This window comes from Zalophus californianus, chromosome 2 (genome assembly GCF_009762305.2).
Source record: "Zalophus californianus isolate mZalCal1 chromosome 2, mZalCal1.pri.v2, whole genome shotgun sequence".
Taxonomy (NCBI): domain Eukaryota; kingdom Metazoa; phylum Chordata; class Mammalia; order Carnivora; family Otariidae; genus Zalophus; species Zalophus californianus.
This window is the reverse complement of record NC_045596.1, coordinates 2398499-2417042: the sequence shown is the minus strand read 5'-3', so window position 1 is coordinate 2417042 and position 18544 is coordinate 2398499. Positions and strand designations below refer to the sequence as shown.

Here is an 18544-nt window from a genome sequence, read left to right as displayed (position 1 = left end):
CTGCAGGGAGGGGCAGCGCCCTGCTGCATTCCCCAGCGCTGGCCCTGACCCAGCCTCCTGCCATGCCTGGCAGCTGCACCTGCTCCCGCACTGGCCCCAGAAAATGCGGGCCGAGGCACGGACACAGCTCCTCTCCCCCCACCAGGCTGCTGAAAGGCGTGGAGAGGTTCCTGCCGGGCTCCTACCCCCAGATTTGGGCCTCTCTGCTCCTCAGCTCCTGCTGTGGACCCCAGATTTATGTGTTGAGATCAACCCCCAGAGGGACGGAGTTGGGAGGGGGGCCTTTGGGACAGAATTAGATCATGAGGGTGGAACCCCCCATCACCCGGTGACAGATGATTTGATTGATGATTTTTCAACCTTAGGATGGTGGGGAAACCATACACATCCACTAGAAACTGCTTCAGATTTTGACATTGGATCTTTTCCGGGGCCAGTGATCTGCGGCGCATTCTCTGTGATGCCAGGCAGCTCCCGGACAAGCCCTCGGTACGCGGACCACCGTCTGTCCCCACACGACTGCTCCAGTTTTCACTTCCAGGGAGACCCAGGAGGTGCTCGACACTTTGTTATGAAATAGGCTTCGTGCTGGACGAGCCTGCCCACCTGTAGGCTAACGTGGGTTAGCCTGAGCACGTGGCCGGCGGGCCCGGCTGAGCCACGATGTTCGGTCAGTTAGGTGCGTTCAGTGCATTTTGGACTCAAGATATTTTCAACGTGACCTCATGATGAGCTGAGGAAGGTGTGTAGTGCCCTGACAGTGTCCTTGTAAGAAGAGACACGAGAGAGATGCCCTCTGTCCGCCACGTGAGCACCCCCAGAAGGCAGCCGTCCATAGCCAGGAAGCGAGCATGCGGGCACCTTCATCTCAGACTTCTGGCCTCCAGGACTGTAAGAAACAAATGTCTCTTTCTTAGCCACCCAGCCTCTGGTTTCTGTTCTAGCCGCCTGGGGGGCAAGAAGACCGCTTCCCCCCGGTTGCGGCGAGGGTTGCTGGTTGCAAGTGGCAGAAACGGACTCTGGCCATGGAAGCAGGAAGGAATTTGCTGGAAGCACGTCAGGCCTCTAGTCGAACCCAGGGGCGGCTGGAGAGCCAGCAGGAGCTTTGGGAGGCAGGGCAGTAGGAAGCCACGTTCCCGAGACCGGATGCCGCCCCAGCCCCACACCCCCGCACAGCTGGACTGGGCAGCCACGGGACACGGCCAGCGCCTGCCAAGCAGCCCACGGCCATGAATGACAGCTGCAGCCCTGACGGACCACACAGCCAGGGGCGCCACTGCTGGCCATCGCGGCCAGGGAAACCGCCACTGCTACCAGAGTCTGTGGCCACGGGGCACCATTGTCCCATCAGTGGCTCTGCGGCCACAGCACCTGCCACCAGACCACCCCCGCCCCCCCGCCACTCACCACCCAGTGAACTCGAACCATCATGTGACTTTCTGGTCTCAGCTGCTTCTTCTGGCTTCATGACGATGATGGGCCCCCACGTGAGGCCATGTGTGTGAGGGTCTCTGATAATGACCCTGGGTTACAAACACAGGGATGATCGGGACCAGGCCCGGCTGCCTCATCTCAGACCTCCAGGTGCTCAGTGTGGCTGGGGAAACACACATACCACCTGCCCCGTGGCCCCCCACCCCACTCACTCCCTCGCATTTCACGGCACCCCTCAGTCAGGGGGCGCTGCAGGAAGGAGGCCCGGCCCGTGGCGCGTGGGCAAAGGGATGAGCACCGCTCCCAGGCCCAGCCGAGGGCGCCCAGCACCAGCCCCCACATACGTCGCACAGGCTGAGCCGCGTCCCCCAAACTCGTGGGTTGAAGCCTTACCCCTCCACGTATTTGGAGATGGGGTCTTCAAGGAGGCACGTAAGGCTGAGTGAGGTCACCAGGGTGGGGCCCCGATCCCACAGGACTTCGGCCTTACGAGTAGAGGGAGTGACGCGGCCATCTCTCCTCTCTCGGGGCACACACAGACAAGGGCCCTGCAAGGACACAGTGGGAAGGTAGCCGTCTGCGGTCCGGAAGAGAGGCCTCACCAGAACCGGCGCTGCCGGCTCCTGACCTCGGACTCCAGCCTCCGGAATGGTGAGAAGATACATTTCTTTGTGTTCTCCCCAGCGGGGCAGCCCAAGCCAACAAGGGGATGGGGTGATCTTTTGAAAAGATGGCTGCAATGATGCCCCCGCAGCCACACCCCTGGAAATGAGGCCGTATGCCCCGTCCCGCTGAGACCCAGTCCGCCTCGCCTCCTGGAATCTGGCTTTGACACAGGAGGCACAATGGGAAGGCTCACAGCCACTGTGTTTGGGAGCCCAGCCTCCACCACGTGAACAAGCCTAGGCTACCCCGGTGGGTGAGGAACCACACAAGGCCTACTCACCACGCGGCCCCAAACAACAGCCAGTTGGTCCCCCAGGAGCAGAACAGCCCAAGACCCACAGATGCCTCCAGCTATGGGAAGGAGCCAGCCCAGCCCAGAAGAACCAGCCAGCCAAGCCCGGGCCAAGGTGCCAACCCACAGAATGGTGAGCCTGGTACGTGGCTGTTGGGTCTGGAGGTCAGTCGTGACACACACAGAGTGTTCTGATATAGTGTCCGACTCCAAGCCTCGTGGGCATGGGAAGCTCCAGATACAAGAAGGCCGGATCCCTGAGTCGCCACCGGGACGGGCACCAGCTACCTCCCAGCTGGGCAAGAAGTCTCACAGACAGCAGGCAGGGTGGGGAGAGGGAGGGAACCCACGTCGGCACCCGTCACGGTGACCCCACAGCACGTTGGAGAGAAGGGGGTCGGAAAAGCCACCAGAGGGGAAAAGGTATTTAGGGAAGATCCACTGGAGTAAAGCAGATTCTCAACAGTGGCACCGGTGGCTGAGGCCATGGAGAACCTTCCAGAAGCTGACAGAAAGGAAGGACGCTGGGACGTCTGAGACTCAGTGATGGGAGAACGCCGTCAGCAGCTCTGTGGCCCACTACGGAGGCTCAGACAGATCAACTCATCCAAGTGCACCTTCTGCCACCGGGTCAAGAAGAAGCAGAATTCTCCTTGAGGCCAGTAACAATTAACGTACTGAACCAGCCGTAAAATGTCGTCCGGTAAAGGAAACACGGGGCCCAGGGCATTTTATCGAGGATTCTACCCGACTTTCCAAGACAGATCATTCCAGCCTTAGACCGAGTCCTCCGGGGACTAATAAAGAAGGCATCATCTGGAACTCATTCTGTGAGTCATTCAAAGAGTGTAAGAAAGGCCCATCTCACTCACAAATGTAATGGACGATCCTCAACAACATACAAGCAGACCTGAAAACGCTTGTGAAAAAGTTAAAAGGGCGTGGGTCAGCCAGGCGCCTTGACAGGCCGGCGCGGTGTCAGGACAATTCAGAGAGGTGGTCTTGGAAGGGGGCCAGCAGGGCTAAGTCGGGGGGGCCTGGGCTGGACAGGAGGAGTGGATACCACCTCGAGGCCTGCCGGGGAGGTCCCCGAACCACGGTGGAGAGGGTCATTCCCATGCTGGGAGGAGCAGGGGCCTTCCGTGAAGGGCCCGGGTGCACCAGCACAAAGCGCCTCGGACAGGGGTCTTCACCAACAGAAGTTGATGGGCTCCGCATCCTGGAGACCAGAGTCCAAGACTGAGAGGCCAGCGGGGCTGGTTCCTTCTGAGGGTGAGGGAGAACGTGCGCCAGGCCTCTGCCCTTGGCCCGCGGATGGCTGCCTTCCCCTGTGGCACTGCCGTGTGCCTGTCTGTGTCCGTATTTCCCCTCCTTCTAGGGACACAGTCCTATTGGATCGGGGCCCACGCTCGCGGCCTCATCTGGACTTGATCACCTCTATAACGACCCTCCCTCCAAAGAAGATCACATTCTGAGGTCCTGGGGGCTGGGACTTCAACATTGGAATTCCAGGAGGACACAGTTCAACCTGTAACATGGAAGCGACCCCAAACGGAGGGAGCCGGGGAAATCAATATCCCAATGTCACTCTCCTGCCTCCTCCGACCCGCCGCCGGGGCTCCCCAGTGTCCTCAAAAACCCAGTGGGCACAGGAGCCATGCGGTCCGTGGGGATCAGCCTCCTGGGCGGAGAAGGCAGGGAGCGGACCGCAATCTGGAGGGGCAGCTGGAAGATGCCGGGCTCGCTCCAGGCAGGCAAGGCTGGCTCGGCGCCACACGGTGGACAGTCTCTCATCGGGAGCCGCCTCTTTAACGGACCCACACGCAACACCCACAGGGGAGAAGAGGCAGGGGGCCATGGGGGGCCAGAGCAGGGGCAGTATGAGAGAGAACATTCTAGAAGCAGTGGAAACAGCATGAGCAAGGGCACAGGGTGGCCAGAGTGGCCAAAGCACAGGGTGGGGGGCAGGGTGGGGCAGAAACGGGCCGGAGGTAGGTGGGGTCCCACCCCAGGGATTGGGGGAGGCTTCGAGGTGGGGGGGCAGTGACCTGGAGAAAGTCCTGGCCTGTCACCTCAGAGAGAGGCGGGAAGATCTGGTCCGAGGTGGGGGCTGTGGAGGTGACCAGAGAGAAGGAGGCTCTGGGGGTCCAGGAGGAGCAGGAGAGGTGGGTGGAGACTGTGCGGAGGGCCCCCACCCTCTGGGCAGCTCTGAGGAGGGTCCCCTTCCCAGAGCGGGATGGGTGGGTGTGGGTCTGGATGCACCGAATGTGGGGCCATCTCAGGCCTCTCCCTGAGACCAGGGCTCCCAGGTCCCCGAGGCACCGCTGCTGGGCACGGGGCGGGGGGGGCTGTCTACAGCACCTCTCTGCCCGCCCCCACACACCCAGGCCTCTCTTCCTGGCCGCACAGGTCATCACATGTCCAGCCTGCTGAAGCCCCATCAGGGACCCCTGGGGCACACCCAGTATCTCACTGTAGCCCGCAGCAACTCCCCGCCCCCCATCCCTGCCTTCCCTAGTCTCCAGCCACACTTCCTTATTTTGATTCAGAGAAACCCCACCCTGCTGCCTCAGGGCCTTTGCAGCTGCCGCTCCCTCTGCCCAGAACCCCGGGCTCTTCCAGGCATCTCTGATTCCTTCCCCCGGGTGTCCTGGCCAGCTGGCTGCAGCAGCATGGCTCCAGGAGGCACAGCCCGGTAGCGGCCCACCGCCCTCCACTCCCCTGACTTCCGGGACTGCTGGTTTCTTCGAGGAGTCTCCGGCCTTCCTCCTAGGAAACAGCGCTAAGGGACAGCTGTAGTCAGGGCACCTTCTCGAAGCAAAATGAGGACCAGTGGGTATTTCCAAATAACCTGTCTTAAGTCCTTCATGTTCCATGTGCTGCTTGACTCGGACCCTGCCCTGGGACAACCAGGGTGTGTGTGCTCCAGCCCCAGCTGCCTGGGGGTGGCCCGAGGTGGGTAGGCTAGGAGAGGGTCGACTAGGTGCCATGCCCTGACCCCCTGGGCCTTGGGGCCAGACCCTCCCTGCGGGGCTGTAGGCTCCCTTCTCCACTGAGAAAGGGAAGATGGGGAGCTGGCCCCGGGGATCCGCCGGCCCCAAGCCACACCACCTACAAAATGTGGGCCGGGCTCCTGGCCCAGGGGAAGGCTGAGAGGGGTGGGGTGCAGAGGCGCGGGCTGTGTGGGCCGGTTCTTGGAAGCATCTTTATTGTTATGAGTCTGGGAACCATGCGGAGGCAGGATGCCCAACCCAGAGGTGTGGGCGCTCTCAGGAGGGATCCGCAGGCCGCTTAGGGGGCCATATCCGGTCTTTGATCCAGTCCACGTACTTGGCCACACGCGTGTAGACACCAGGTTTATTAAGCCTCCCACAGCCGTCGCCCCAACTGATGATGCCATACAGGTAGGCCACGCCGTTCTTCTCACAGGCCAGGGGCCCGCCCGAGTCCCCCTGCGGCAGGGCTGCTGGTCAGAGCCAGGAGCTGGCTCAGCTCCTCAGCAGTTGCAAAACCCCCACCACCCACTCCTGCTCCGCCTCCCTCACCCCAACTCCAAAAACGTCCCCAAAGGGTCTCAGATGTCCCCTTTGGTGAGGACTCCCCAGGAGCTCCCAACGCAGACTTCCTGACAGCCTGGGGGACAGATAACAAAGGTACTTCCAAGTAAAGGAGCTGTCCCACCTTCCCCTGGCCCCCTGGAAACAAAGTCTCCTCATTCCCCGGCTGCTGTGACAGCGTCTGACCAGTCATTCCAGTTCCTAAAGCTCTGCCATGGATTCCTCTCAACTCCATGACCAGGAACGTGCTCCTCAATCTGGCTCCCCAACCCACCCACCAGCGCGCACCCTATGTGGACCAGGTGGTCCCTGTGTTCTGGGCTAATCTCCCCACTTGAAATAATAGCCCCCCCGGGCAAACTCCTATTCACCCTTCAAAACAAGTGCAAATGCCCCCTCCTCCAGAAAGCCAGCCTTGACTTCCCCCAAAAGTGCTTGCTGTATTCATGTGGTCCAGTGTCAACCCCCCCTTGCCACTTCTGAGTTGTGTGACCTGGGAAGAGGGATGGGACCTCTCTGGGCCTCAGTTTCCCCACCTATAAAATGGGAAGTAAAGCAGCTCCTCCATCTCAGGATTCACCGGCAGCCTAAACAAGATGGTGCTTGTGGAGTCCCTGATGAACACTAGCTCTTGGGACCGGGTGCTAGATTGAACCCACTTGGAAGAACTCTAGCTGTAAAGGGCTTTGGCCTTTGGTGTCACGTGACAGCCCCACCCTTGGCTGGACGTGTCCAGGCTTTGAGACCCCGCACGTCCCTGGGCCTCGGTCTCCCCTGCTGGGAGGGCTTTGCGCAGTGGCCAGGCCAGCCTCCGGAAGAGGTGGGTGCCCATCCCGGGGGTACTCTCTGTCCTGGCTCCCCGCTGGCTCTGCGGGTCACGGTCCCTCTCAGCTCTGAGCTGGGGGGGCAGGCAGTCTTGGGATTTGGGGCTCAGCCCCGGCTCACCTGGCAGGCGTCGGACTTGCAGTCGAAGTAGCCGGCACACAGCATGTTGGGGCTGATGTCGGCCCCATACACCTCCGGGCTGCTGCACTTGTGGTCTGCGACCAGAGGGACCAGTGCCTCCCGCAGGGAGCTGGAGTAGCCACTGCCGTCTGTGGACAGGGTGCTCTCAGGCTGGGCGAGGCTCCCTGCGGCTGGCCATGGCTCCCCCGGGCACGATGCCCCCACCCCACTCACTCTCGTCCTGGTGGCCCCAGCCTGCAATCTGGCACTTGTGTCCAGCGGGGAAGGGGCTGCTGGGCTCAGGCAGGCAGATAGGCTGGACGAACTGGGAGCGGACGGCACAGCGGTCCCCCTTCTTCTTCAGCCGGATCAAGACTGGCCAAGAGAGAGAGACCAGAGGTCAGCCTGGGGCGGCGGGGGGGGGTGGTCCATGCAGGGGCAGAGGGGCTGTGGCCTGGGAGACCCGCGCGGAGCAGGAGGGCCGGCCCAGGGCTCGGCAAGGCTAGCCAGCCGGGTCTTGCTCCCGCCAGGCCAAGGCCACTCTGCCATACCAGGTTTCCTTGCTGCCCTCCCCTCCCCCTCTCCCTTCCCCACTCTCTCTCCTTTCCTGCCCCATCCCTCTCTTCCCCTCTCCCCAGGTCGGCCTGGCGCCTACCCCCTGCCTCTCTCCGGGCTCTGGCCTGGGGTGTGCAAGGCACACACGCATCCCTGGCCCTGTCGCGCCTCAACATGTCCCAAGCCTTACCCAGGTCATGGTCACTGGGGTTGAACACTGAGTACATGGGGTACGGGATATACTTCTCGATGCCAAACGTCTGTGTTACGTCCGTTGTTTGGTTGAAGAAGTGTTGGCCTAGGACCACTAAGACGCTCTCCCTGCGGGGGCTGTGCAAGGCGGCTACGACCCAGGCCCTCCCCACAGGCCCCGCCCCTGCCCCGCCCCCTCGGGCCCCGCCCCTCTGCACAGGCCCCTCCCCTCTGGCCCTCTCTTCGGGCCCCGCCTCCTCAGACCCCTCCCCCTCGGGCCCCGCCCCTCTGCACAGGCCCCTCCCCTCAGGCCCTCCCCTCTGCACAGGCCCCTCCCACAGGCCCCGCCCCTGCCCCGCCCCTCTGGCCCCCTCTTCGGGCCCCGCCTCCTCAGACCCCTCCCCCTCGGGCCCCGCCCCTCTGCACAGGCCCCTCCCCTCAGGCCCTCCCCTCGGGCCCCTCCCTTCGGGCCCCGCCTCCTCAGACCCCTCCCCTCGGGCCCCGCCCCTCGGGCTCTCCCCCCACAGGCCCCGCCCCTCGGGAGCCTCCCCACCACCGGCTGTGGCTCAAGCATCCAGGAGATAACCCCAGAAGGGCGATGCTGGGCAGGTCCCCTGCAGCCCTGGGGAGAGGCCTGAGCAGGGGGCAGGGGAGTGGTGGGCTATGGCCACACAGGATCTTGGGCAGTGCCATCTCTAATGCATCCCCTTTGGTAACTCTGGGGGCTTCATGCAGGCGGGGTCCAGGCCGATTGAGGCCTGAGTGGGTGGAGACCCCAGCCCTGCCTGGAGGCCCTGACGCAGCTCCTATCTAGCCTGGGCTCCCCAGATACAGCCCCTCCGCTCCTGCTGGGCACAGGCCCTGGGCCCCCACGGTCGGCCCCTCTGTCCCCACCCTGGGCCTCTGTTTTTGCTGCTCCTGGTGAAGGGGTTAACTCCCGCCCTGGCTTGGCCCTGCTTCACTGGACACCAGCTCCAGGCCACTGTACGACCTCGGTCCCTGGCCCTCCCAGGTCTTAGGCCCTTCTGGAAAATGGGCTCCCACGCCATGGGCAGCCAGCCAGCTCAGCACACAGTGGGGCTTGGTGCCTGGCCTTGGGACAGGGTCAGCAACCCAAGTCCAGGGCCGGAGGGGACGATTCGTGGGTCTCGTTCAGGTGGGCTCTCAGGGGGATGGCCAGTGAACCCAGGGCTTGAAACACTCAGGCCTCCAGGGACGGAGGAGGACCGGGTTAGCAGAAAGGCTGTCTGGGTGTGCGGCAGGGCAGGGCGGTCTGCCCATCAGCTCTGAGCCCCTGGTTCTGTCCTTTGCCAAAGGAGCATGTCCCTCCTGGGGGGCCCCCTGGGAGTCCACGTGCTCACCTCCAGCACCGCAGCCTCATCCCCCAGCCCCGCCCTGGATGTGAGGAGTGGTGCCGGCTCCCCTCCCCCATCCTCTTAAGCCCCTCCCCAATCTTATTCCGTCCTGGGGAGGCCTCGAAGGTGCTATTTCCCAGGCCCAGCGGGGAGCCTGCTACAGGTCACAGCTCCGCACAGGCAGGCCTTGGCCCACTGCCCCCCACCCATGCTGTAGTCCCTGGGTGACCAGTGGAGGCTCAAGGCCAGACTCAGGCTGCCAAACCCCCAGCCCCTGACCCCTGGGATGCCACTGCCAGGCACATCCTCTCCCACTGGACCCCCTGGGGGAGCCTCCCAGGCTGGACCCCCGGATGGGGAACCTTGTTCCCATCACAGCGGGTGGAGGCAGAGAGGGGCTGGCCTTCCCTGCTCTGAGTTGGCTGGCTCCTCTGGGTGTGTGGTGGCGGGTCTCGCATCCCAGACCCCCACTCCCTCAGCTGCCAGCCCAAGCCTGCCTGCCCACAGAAGGCTCAGCTCGCAGAGTGGGTGGGGCCTCGGGAGTCCCTGCTGCGGGGGGACCCCCCCTGTGCAGGCTGGGGTCCGGGAGGGGCGGGATCTTCTCAGACGAGGGCCTGCCCGTTACCCCCCTTCACCCCCCACCCCCAGCGCAGGACTGCCCCCGAAGGACTGGGCAGTGACCCAGGGCAGGGGTGGGGCTGGTCCCCGCAGCTTCCAGGCCCAGCACCAGGCTGAACACTGAGGTGTCCCCCCGGGGTCAGTGGGGCCACGGGAAAGCGAGGGACCAAAGATGGGGCTTGAATGGGTAGTGGGGACGGGTGGGGGCACAGTGCGTGAGGACAGGCCGGTGGGGCATGAGTGAGTGGGTGGGGGAGAGATGGAGGGTGGCAGATGGCGGGCACGAAGATGTGGAATGGCTGGTGGGTACGTGGCCAGGTGGATGGGCTGAAACAGGCAGGGCGGGGGGCGCGGACAGAGCCACTCACCTGCTGGAGAAGCAGTGGGCCGCGGACACCACCCAGCAGGTGTGGACAAGGCTCCCTGCACAGAAGTTGTTCCCGATGTAGATGGCGGCCAGCCAGGGGTGGGAGCCGGGCAGGGAAGACGAGCCGCCGATGATGCGTGGCCGGAGGAAGGTTCTTTTCTTGTGCCTCTTGCCACAGGCCTGGCGTCCCCCTGGGGCGGGCTCAGCCTGCCTCAGCAGGACCGCAGTGGGCAGGGGCGGAATTCTGGCGAGGGATTCTGGGAGCACATGTCAGCGGGTCACCCCCCCGGCTCCTTCTGCGTAGCCCCGCCCAGAGTGGTCCTGGCTGCTATATCCTCGCCCACCTCCCGCCCCAACCCCAGGCAGCTCGGCGGGAAAGGGCCCGAGCTCAGTCCCCTCTGCCCTCACAGGCACACCATCTACTCTCGGAGCCTCAGTTTCCTCTTCTGTACGATGGGGAGAACAAGACCAAATCGATCACAAGGCTTCGTGGGAAGCAAAGGGGGGCTGGCACGCCGGGCAGGGGTTCCTGTCCCTCCCAGAGCCCAGGCCGGTCAGGTGGCCCCGGGGGGCACAGGGGCCGGAGGGCAGGCTGGCTTCCTGGGGCTGCCCACTCCCAGGGTCTGATCCAGGGTAACCACTATTCACCCCTAACTGGCACTTTCCTATCTCTGGGAGCCATCAGCTCGGCTCAAGCTGGGTGGGAGCCACCAAAGGGGGGCTGGCACGCCGGGCAGGGGTTCCTGTCCCTCCCAGAGCCCAGGCCGGTCAGGTGGCCCCGGGGGGCACAGGGGCCGGAGGGCAGGCTGGCTTCCTGGGGCTGCCCACTCCCAGGGTCTGATCCAGGGTAACCACTATTCACCCCTAACTGGCACTTTCCTATCTCTGGGAGCCATCAGCTCGGCTCAAGCTGGGTGGGAGCCACCCAGAGGTCTTGTAATCGGCTAGCCTGGAGTGGGGCCAGGCTGCCCCTTGCTGCACATTCGCGCACCACAGGCCACCAGGCGGCAGTACTCCCAGGAGAGTGCGCTGTCCTTCACCACGTAGCACCAGGGCCTCTCGTCCTTGTCTGGGTTCCTGGGGTGCATGGAGAGGCGGGTGGGCCAGGGCCGGGGGGGACATGGGAGAACCCTGCAGGTTGGGGCTCCTGGCACCCCCGCCCCCTCCCAGCGGCGTTTGGCTGACTCCGCAGATGGACACCGTGGCCTGGGGCCCCGTGGGCCCGACCTCTGGCCTCTGGACAGACCCTGCCCACCCTGGATGAGGTGGCCCGGGGCAGGCCAGGCCTGTGCTGACCGGCAGTAGGCGTGGGGGCCCAGGCCGAGCAGGGCCGCGGCGCCCACCGAGTCCACGTGCAGCTCCTGGTAGAGCAGGTCCGAGTCCCAGGCCAGGCAGCTGAGGCCCGAGGTTGCCGTGCTGGCCACGCCTCGGTACTCGGTGCCGTTCCCCACGAAGCAGCGCTGGGTAGGCACTGTGGGCAGCACGGTGTATGGTGAGCCTGGGCCCAAGGCTGCGTCCACTTTGACGCCGGCCCCAGGGCGCAGGGCCAGGAGGCCAACCCACTCACCGATGTTGCAGAGCCGCCCAGCGTGGCCCAGGGGGCAGGAGCATACAGTGGTCCCAGTGGCCACAATGAGGTGGCAGGTGCCCCCGTTCAGGCACGGGCTGCTCAGGCAAGCTGGGGGGGAGGGCTCAGAAGCTAGGCCTCAGGCCTTGAGGATGCCAGCCGCGTGAGGGCGGGGTCGGGGCCGGTCCACCAGGGGCCTGGGGCTGGGGGACCCCGGGCCAGCCCCTCCCCCGGCCATGGCGTACCTGTGTGGCGGGTGCCCTCGCAGCGGATCTGGCCCCCGGCACACTCACACTGTTCCACTTGGCCCTGGCTCACTCGGGCCCAGCGGTCGCCCACCTCCAGGTGTTCGTAGCGCGTCTCATCGAAGCATTTTTCTGGGGGGGTCGCAGAGCACCCTCATACTGCTGCCCTTGGGCAGGCACCCCCCCCACCCATCTTCCCAGGACCTGGCCCTGCATACCTGTGCCGCAGTTCTTGCCTGTGAAAGCCATGGGGCAGGTGCAGTGGTAAGACTCGGGGTCCTGGGCGTTGGAGCATAAGCCCCCGTTGAGGCACGGGCTGGAGGCACAGGGATCCGGGGCAGCTGGGGACACACAGGAAGAGTAGGGGGCAGGTGTGAGAGAATCCGGCCCGTCAGCATGTCTCCCCCAGACCCTGTCTGCTTGCCAAGGCCCGCAGTGCCTCCATCGGGCCTGCTGCCTTCAAGCTGCCCCTCGGGATTCCTTGGGGTACGGCAGGCCTTCCCTGTCGTCCCAGCACTCAGACCCCGGGTAAGCAGGCCTCTGGCTCTGTACCAGGACCCTGGAAGCCCAGCCCCCCATCAGGCAGCACAGTCCGCTCTGTGCCCTGGGACCCTTGTAGGTAGGGCTGTCAGCACCCATGCCCCACCCAGACCCTACGGGCCCTCATCTCTCCCCGGGGCTCCGTCTGTGCAGCCATGGGGCCCAGCCTGACCGCCAGGGGGCGCACTGGCCCCAGCAATGACCAAGGCAGCCCTGTGGCTCCAGGAGAGGGCAGGGTCCTGCCTGGGAGGGGCTCCACCCCCCCCACTCCTGCAGTCCCCCTGGGCTGATGATCCCTCTGTCCCTTCCCAGGTCCCCAGGGCTGCAGTGGGGTCAACCCCAAGGTTCCCTCTTGCACCCCAGGCAGGACCCTCCATCCCAGGTCAGCTCTGTCCCCTTGGCTCCCACCCCCATCCGCCAGCCCCGTAGACTCACCCCACCCCCAGCCTGGACCCGGCAACCCCCCAGCAAACCCCCTCCCCCCGCCGCCAGCACCCACCTGGGTCCTCCCTGGGCACCGAGACCTGTGCACAGTAGCCCCAGGCCCTGTCGCGGTCGTAGTTGTGAGTGGTGGCACACCTGGGGGGGGTGAGGAGACAGGTGGGTCCCAGCCCCGAGACCTGCCCCCCAGCCCGCCTCTGGCCGGGCACCCGCCGAACGCTGCGGAGCTCTGCCCTGGCCACACCCAGGCCTTCCTTCCCGGCTGTTTACGGGGCTCAGGCTGGAGGAGGGAGGGTGGAGGGCAGGAGGGTGCCCAAAGTGGACAATGGGCTGCGGGGACCTGCAGGAGGGAGGCTGGCGGTCTGTGCTTGCCGGCCTCGGCCCCAGCCCGGGACCCACCACTTCCTGTGGGCGCTTCCCTCCGAAGTGCACGAGTGGAGCATGCGGCCGCCGTAGCGAAAGGGAAACCTGCAGGGCCGCCCGTCCTCTGTGAGCACTGCAGGGGGAGGGGAGGGCGTCAGGGGGCTCCACATCGCACACCCCGCTCCCCAGCAGCCACCTGCCATCCTCCCGACCCTCCCGCCCAGGTGTAGCCCGCCGCCTCCAGGAAGCCCTCCTGACCCACCTGGGCCCCCAGGGCTGCTGCTGGAGGGAGCTGCCCTGGGCAGGGGGGTGAGCCCCCTACCACGGGGTCCCTGTGCCTCTGGAGCACTCGTGGCTGGGGTCCCAGGGGTCACCGAGGTTACAGGGATCGTGGGGGTCCCAGGGGTCACTGTGGCGTTAGGTTCTGGGGGTTCTGTAAGGTTCTAGGAGGAGCCAAGAGGGCTGTGATGGGGTGGCCCCCTCACACTCAGGCTGCGCTGGCTGGCTGGTCGCCATCCCCAGTTCCCATGCTGGGGCCCTCAGGTCTTAGAGTGGAAACCAAGGGGACCCTGGCCACTGGTTGTCCCCATCCCCTCCCGCCGAGCCCACGGGCTCAGCCAGGGCGGGCTTGGCGTCTGCCCAGGCTGGGGCACCCCTGCCTTCCAGCCTCAGATCCTGGAGATCTGTTCTGGCGGATGGACGAGAGCAGCCGTGAGGCCCTCAGAGGTCCCTCTGCCCCCCCAGACAATGGGACCCAAAAGCGGCCCAAAGAGAGGGGAGTGGCCCTCAGATCCCCAGGCCTCCTGTCCCCCAGGCCAGCCCAGCACGCCCACCTCGCCCGCTGAAGGCCGGAAAGCCAGCTGGCAGCACGCTGGGCCCCTCACCCACTCCCCGGCCCTCTCCGGCCCCAGGACCCAGAGTGGGCACAGGGACCCCGTGATCACAGCGCCCTGGGGTCAGTGCTCACCCTGCCAGCCTGGGGCTGAGCCCCACAAGGCACCCCCAGCAGCAGCAGCAGCCGCAGCAGCAGGAGCAGGGCCATTCCCGGCGGGGGGCAAAGCCTGAGACCCCAGGCCCCGCGCCCTGTGGCTCCTCCTGGGCTGGCCTGAGGGGCAGCCGGAAACACAGCAACCAGGCAGGTGGGGTCAAGGCCACCTGGAAATGATTAACCCTGGCTGCCTCCAATGCCGGGCCCACATGGCCCTCGTATCTGCTGCCCAGCTCACCCCACCCGGTCGAGCCGTCCCCTCTGGCATCTGCCACACTGGTCCTGCAACGGACAGTGTCCTCGGGTCTCAGCTTGGAAGCCTCCTCCAGGAAGTCTTGCAGGACACACAGCCACTGGGGGCTCAGACTCCTGCCCCCGGCTTCCAGCCCCCACCTCTCCACGGGGCTGGACACTGTTTGTGAGCTCTCGGTAACCAGAGTGGCTGTGAGTGGTGCACCTCCCAGGCCTGGGGGTGGGTGCTAGCCCCACAGCCAGCAAGAGGCCAGGCATGGGGTGTGTGTGTGTCTCTGTGTGTGTGTGTGTGTGTGTGTGTGTGTGTGTGCACACGCGCACCGGGCTGGGCGTGACAAACACTGACCCCAGGAGGGGGACCCTCGTGGGGGTAGAGCTGGGGAGGGGGGCAGCACCAGAGCCCTAACTGCAGGGTGCCCAGGAATGTGCCCTCCCCCTTGGGAGGACCCCCTTGGACACCACCTCCAGGAAGCCTTCCCACCCCTGGACTCCCTCAGCCCTGGGCTTCCCCTCTCACAGCTTGGATGACATGTGCTGTCCCCACCTCTGGCCAGGGCTGCCCACACCCCATCCTGAGCCCTTGCTGGGCCCCAGAATAGCCTCAGACAGGCCCCCGGGCCCACCAAGGGCCACAGAGACCTGGCTTGGGGTCCTGCCCAGGTCTGCATGCCCCTTGCTCTCTCCATCTGGGACCTGGGGTGGAGGCACCGCCCCTTGGACACAACTGCAGCAGGTCCACGGCCACGGACCCCAGAACGCGTGCCTGGGGGCCGCGGGCAGAGCTGCCAGGAGAACCTCTTCAGCAATTTCTGATCACGGGTACCCCATGAGTCAGCTTGGCTGCCCCCAGGGGGCAAAGGCGAGGGCTGGCCCTCACTTTGGTCCAGGGATCAGCCTGGCACTGCAGCCACCTCACTGTGCACCCCCAAACCACTCTCTCTGGGCCCCCGTTTTGTCATCTGTGCAAAAGGAGAGAGAGTAGAAACTGAGGGGGCACCCAGTTTGGTAGTGGGTGTAGCGTTTGGGGGCACAAGCATCAGGTGCGGGTGGGGGAGCATGGTGGGTGCGGCGACATGATGGGTGCCGGGCACAGTGGGTGGTGGGCCCCCCTCCCTCTGACACCTCCCAAGGACCCTCCCAGAGCACTGCTCCCTAGAAGACTCCAGAACCACCCCAGTAGTCTTGCCGAGGACTCGCAGGTTGGGCCCTTCCCAGCAACTTGTGGAGAGAGGGGTGCGGGGTCCCTGGGTGCTCAGCTGCTCCATGTTGGGGTTCCACCAAGGCGACTGGAACGGTGGCCGACTGGACCTGCTTCGGCCAACAGCCCACTGCAGCCCTGTCCCCCAGTTAGCCCGCCACGCGCCCTCCTGACGAGGCTCCTCCGGCCGCTCCCTGGGCCTGACACCACCCAGGCCCTCAGTGAGGGCCCCTCCACGGACGGATGGATGGACGCGGAAGGGTGTCACAGCACCCTCTAGACGAGGCCAAGCGCGGGGCTTGCGGCACCCCAGAGCCCAGGCAGCAGAGCACAGGGCGCAGCGTGGCTCGGGGGTCGACCCCCAGGGCCCTGCACTGACTCGTGGGGCAGGCGGGAAGCCGACGTGACCGCTTCCTCTCCCCCTCCAGGGCACCACGGCCTTGAGCCCCGTTAGGCGGGCTGCATTCTCTTTGCCCACCCTGACCTCAGGACCAGGAGCCGTTGCCTCCTCGACCCCTCTCCTGATACGCTCCCTGAAGGCAGGGCCTGTGACCCCAGCACCCAGCACGAGGCTGACACTCGGGGGGTCCCCAAAGTGGATTTATTGAGGGAAGGCTGGAGGCCGAGGGGCAGGAAGGGGACGGGGTCCGAGGAGCCCTCTGAGTGAGCTGTGGCAAGTGTCCGAGGCTGGGCCACCCCGCCCTCTCCTGGTTTGGCTCCCGAAGGCAGGGTGGCCAAGGGGGCCCCTCCAAGGCCCTCAGGATGATTCGGGGCTGTCCCCCCAAGATCACGGGCGCCCGCGCATGTCCAGGCGGGGCAGCGCCAACGCGGGGGCAGGAGGGACAGCCGGTGGGGCAGGGCTTCAGGCGGCCTCAGACGAAGGTCGCATGGTGCGGGCTGGCCTTGGGCTTGGCGGGCCCACCCGGGACGGGGCTCAGGCCAGTGAGGTCTGCTGTCAGGGGCCCACTGGCCCGTGACCTCTGAGGGCCTGTCCGCACCCCGGGGACGCTGCTGCCCAGCCCGGGGGCCAAGCCCGCGACACAGTCCACGTCGATGATGGTGTTGACCGGGAGGCCCTGGCTGCCTCTGGCCCTGCCGCCTGTCACAAGAAGAGAGAGACTGTCACCCGTCTGCCCTGCCCCGGGCTCTGCAGCCCCGCAAGCACCCCGGGCAGGAGACCGCACCCCACCCTCGTCATCCAGACACAGGTGATCGGTGACCTCGGCTGCCCTGGGCCGGGGGCAGGATGCCCAGAAGGTCTGCCCCCAACACAGCCAGTGCAGAGCACCAACTGCAGCTCCCATTCAGCAAGTCCCCAGGCCCTCCTAAGAGCGGGGAGCCCTCACAGAGGGGCCGCACAGTGAAGGGGGGGCCCGCCAAGGGGGCTTCAGGCGTGAGTCACAGGGGACAGTGAAGGTGGGGGCCCCGGTGGGGTCCCCCATGCCCCTCAGACACTCCTGGGCCCCCGCATGCCCCCACGCTGACTCAGGAACAGAGCTCAGCCACCTGCTGAGGTCCCCAACCCACCCTACCCCGCTTCCTCCTGCTGGGCTGTCTGCAGGGCTCACCCTTAGGCCAAGGGGTCCCCAGGGAGGGGTAAGTGGGAGGGATGGGGCCCTTGGCCATGCGGGGGGGATTGCGTTGCAGGGGGGGGGGCACCTGTGCCTTGGCTGCTGGGGACTGGTGGGGAGGACCAAGCACTGGGTGGGGGTGGTCCCGGGCCCTCAGGGGAAGGCCGCTGCCCGGGCATCCAGGCCTCTCTCCGCAGGCCGTGGCTGTCAGGCCGGAGCGGGGCAGGGGCCCCAGCCTGGCTTCTGCCCCCCACCCCTCCCGAGCGCTCCCACACCCTGTTGTCCTCCTGACTGCTGCCTCGGGGCCATGTCTTCGCCCTCACAAACTCCGAGTCTTTCCCAGCCTCTCCTCCAGGTTGTGGGCACCCCTCGACACCTTCCCTCCCCGTCACACACACCTCGGGCCAAGCACCCCGCTGCCTGCCCCTCTTACAGGCCACTCAGTGGTCAGCTAGGCATCAGGCCCCAAGCTCCCCCGACCCGCCTGGCCCAGAGCCTCCGGGCTGCCTGAAACTGCCTTGGAAGCGTCTGGACCCTGGGGTGGGTCGCTGCTCTGTCATGTCTCCAGCAGGGCCCCCAGAGGGCAGAAATGTGTCTTCCACATGGAGGCCCCAGGGACCAGGGTGGGGTGGGCATGGTGTGTGCCCCACCGCACCCTCAGTCTCAGCTGCCTTCCTGAGCTCCCTGGCTCACCCCAGGGTGGGTTCCACAGGCAGGACTCCGGGGCCCTGGTCGGGCCAGGGGTGGGCGGGAGCCCTGTCCTGTCTGTAGGCATGTCCTTGGTGGTCCTGGCGCTGAGGACCTTCAGGTGCCCGTGGGGGGCAGGAGGGGCCCCTCACCCCCAGGCCACAGTGGACAGGCTGGAGGAGCACAGCCCCCAGGGACACGGGGTCCTGCTCCACTGCCCCCTGTCCCTGGGCCTCAGTTTCCCCAGCCTTGCTGGTGGAGGGAAAGACTGCTCCCTCCCCGGCTCCCGGGCCTACAAGCACAAGTGGGGATGAGCACGGAGGTCAGGAGTCTGGGCTTCCCAGCGGCTCTGTGGCCCCAGAGGTCCCCTGACCCTGCCACATCCCACGCCTCTGGAGGTGCCTCCACACGGCCGCCCCGGGGCAAGTTGGGGCCCGCAGGCAGAGGCGGGCACCCTCTCTGACCACGTCTAGCCCGGCCTCGCAGTAGCAAGTCAAGGAGGCGGCAGGAGGGCCTTCCACCTGGGCCTGCCGGCACGTCTGCATCGCGCACCTGGCCTGCAGGGTCACCCCTGTCCCACAGCGGAGCTGCTCGGGGCCTGTCCCACTCAGGCAGGTCCAGTGGGGGTGGCGCCTCGTGGGGGAGGTCCCAAAGAGGCTGCCCTCCGGAGGTCTGAGGGTCTCCACAGCACAGCCCTTTGGGCGTTTCAAC

The 18544-nt window shown here is 65.8% G+C and overlaps 3 protein-coding genes across 6 annotated transcripts in view; all 3 read right to left on the bottom strand.

Annotated features, from left to right (window-relative positions):
* Positions 1 to 1960, bottom strand: part of DOK7 (docking protein 7) — a 28271-nt gene extending 26311 nt beyond the window's left edge. The window contains exons 1-2 of the mRNA XM_027600764.2: positions 1828 to 1960; positions 1408 to 1523 (exon numbers count right to left, since the gene is read on the bottom strand). Of these exons, the coding sequence (XP_027456565.2) occupies positions 1408 to 1431 (24 nt within the window). The 5' untranslated portion in view covers positions 1432 to 1523; positions 1828 to 1960. The remainder of the gene's footprint in view (positions 1 to 1407; positions 1524 to 1827) is intronic.
* Positions 1961 to 5584: 3624 nt separating this feature from the next.
* On the bottom strand, positions 5585 to 14242 carry HGFAC (HGF activator). The gene is made up of 14 exons (XM_035726114.1): positions 14105 to 14242; positions 13400 to 13580; positions 13174 to 13270; positions 12833 to 12912; positions 12012 to 12134; positions 11794 to 11925; positions 11549 to 11659; positions 11278 to 11452; positions 10931 to 11058; positions 9983 to 10238; positions 7640 to 7779; positions 7129 to 7269; positions 6895 to 7043; positions 5585 to 5844 (listed from the first exon to the last, which is right to left on the bottom strand). Exons 1-14 carry the CDS (start codon positions 14177 to 14179, stop codon positions 5662 to 5664), a joined length of 1971 nt encoding a protein of 656 aa, XP_035582007.1. The 5' UTR covers positions 14180 to 14242; the 3' UTR covers positions 5585 to 5661.
* A 1928-nt stretch (positions 14243 to 16170) lies between these two features.
* RGS12 (regulator of G protein signaling 12) overlaps positions 16171 to 18544 on the bottom strand; it is a 109973-nt gene continuing 107599 nt past the window's right edge. For 3 of the 4 annotated variants that reach the window (XM_035726099.1, XM_035726101.1, XM_035726100.1), the window contains one exon: positions 16171 to 16674. In XM_035726099.1, coding sequence (XP_035581992.1) covers positions 16448 to 16674 — 227 coding nt within the window. In that variant the 3' untranslated portion in view covers positions 16171 to 16447. The remainder of the gene's footprint in view (positions 16675 to 18544) is intronic. The other variant, XR_004819911.1, reaches the window with a different exon arrangement.

Coding starts and splice junctions, on each gene's coding strand:
- HGFAC (XM_035726114.1), bottom strand. CDS start 14,179: ATGGCCCTGCTCCTGCTGCTGCGGCTGCTGCTGCTGCTGGGGGTGCCT. Junction 12,913..13,173: donor GGAAGCGCCCACAGGAAGTG/GTGGGTCCCGGG, acceptor CACCCCCCCCAG/GTGTGCCACCACTCACAACT. Junction 7,044..7,128: donor CTGGGGCCACCAGGACGAGA/GTGAGTGGGGTG, acceptor CCCTGTCCACAG/ACGGCAGTGGCTACTCCAGC.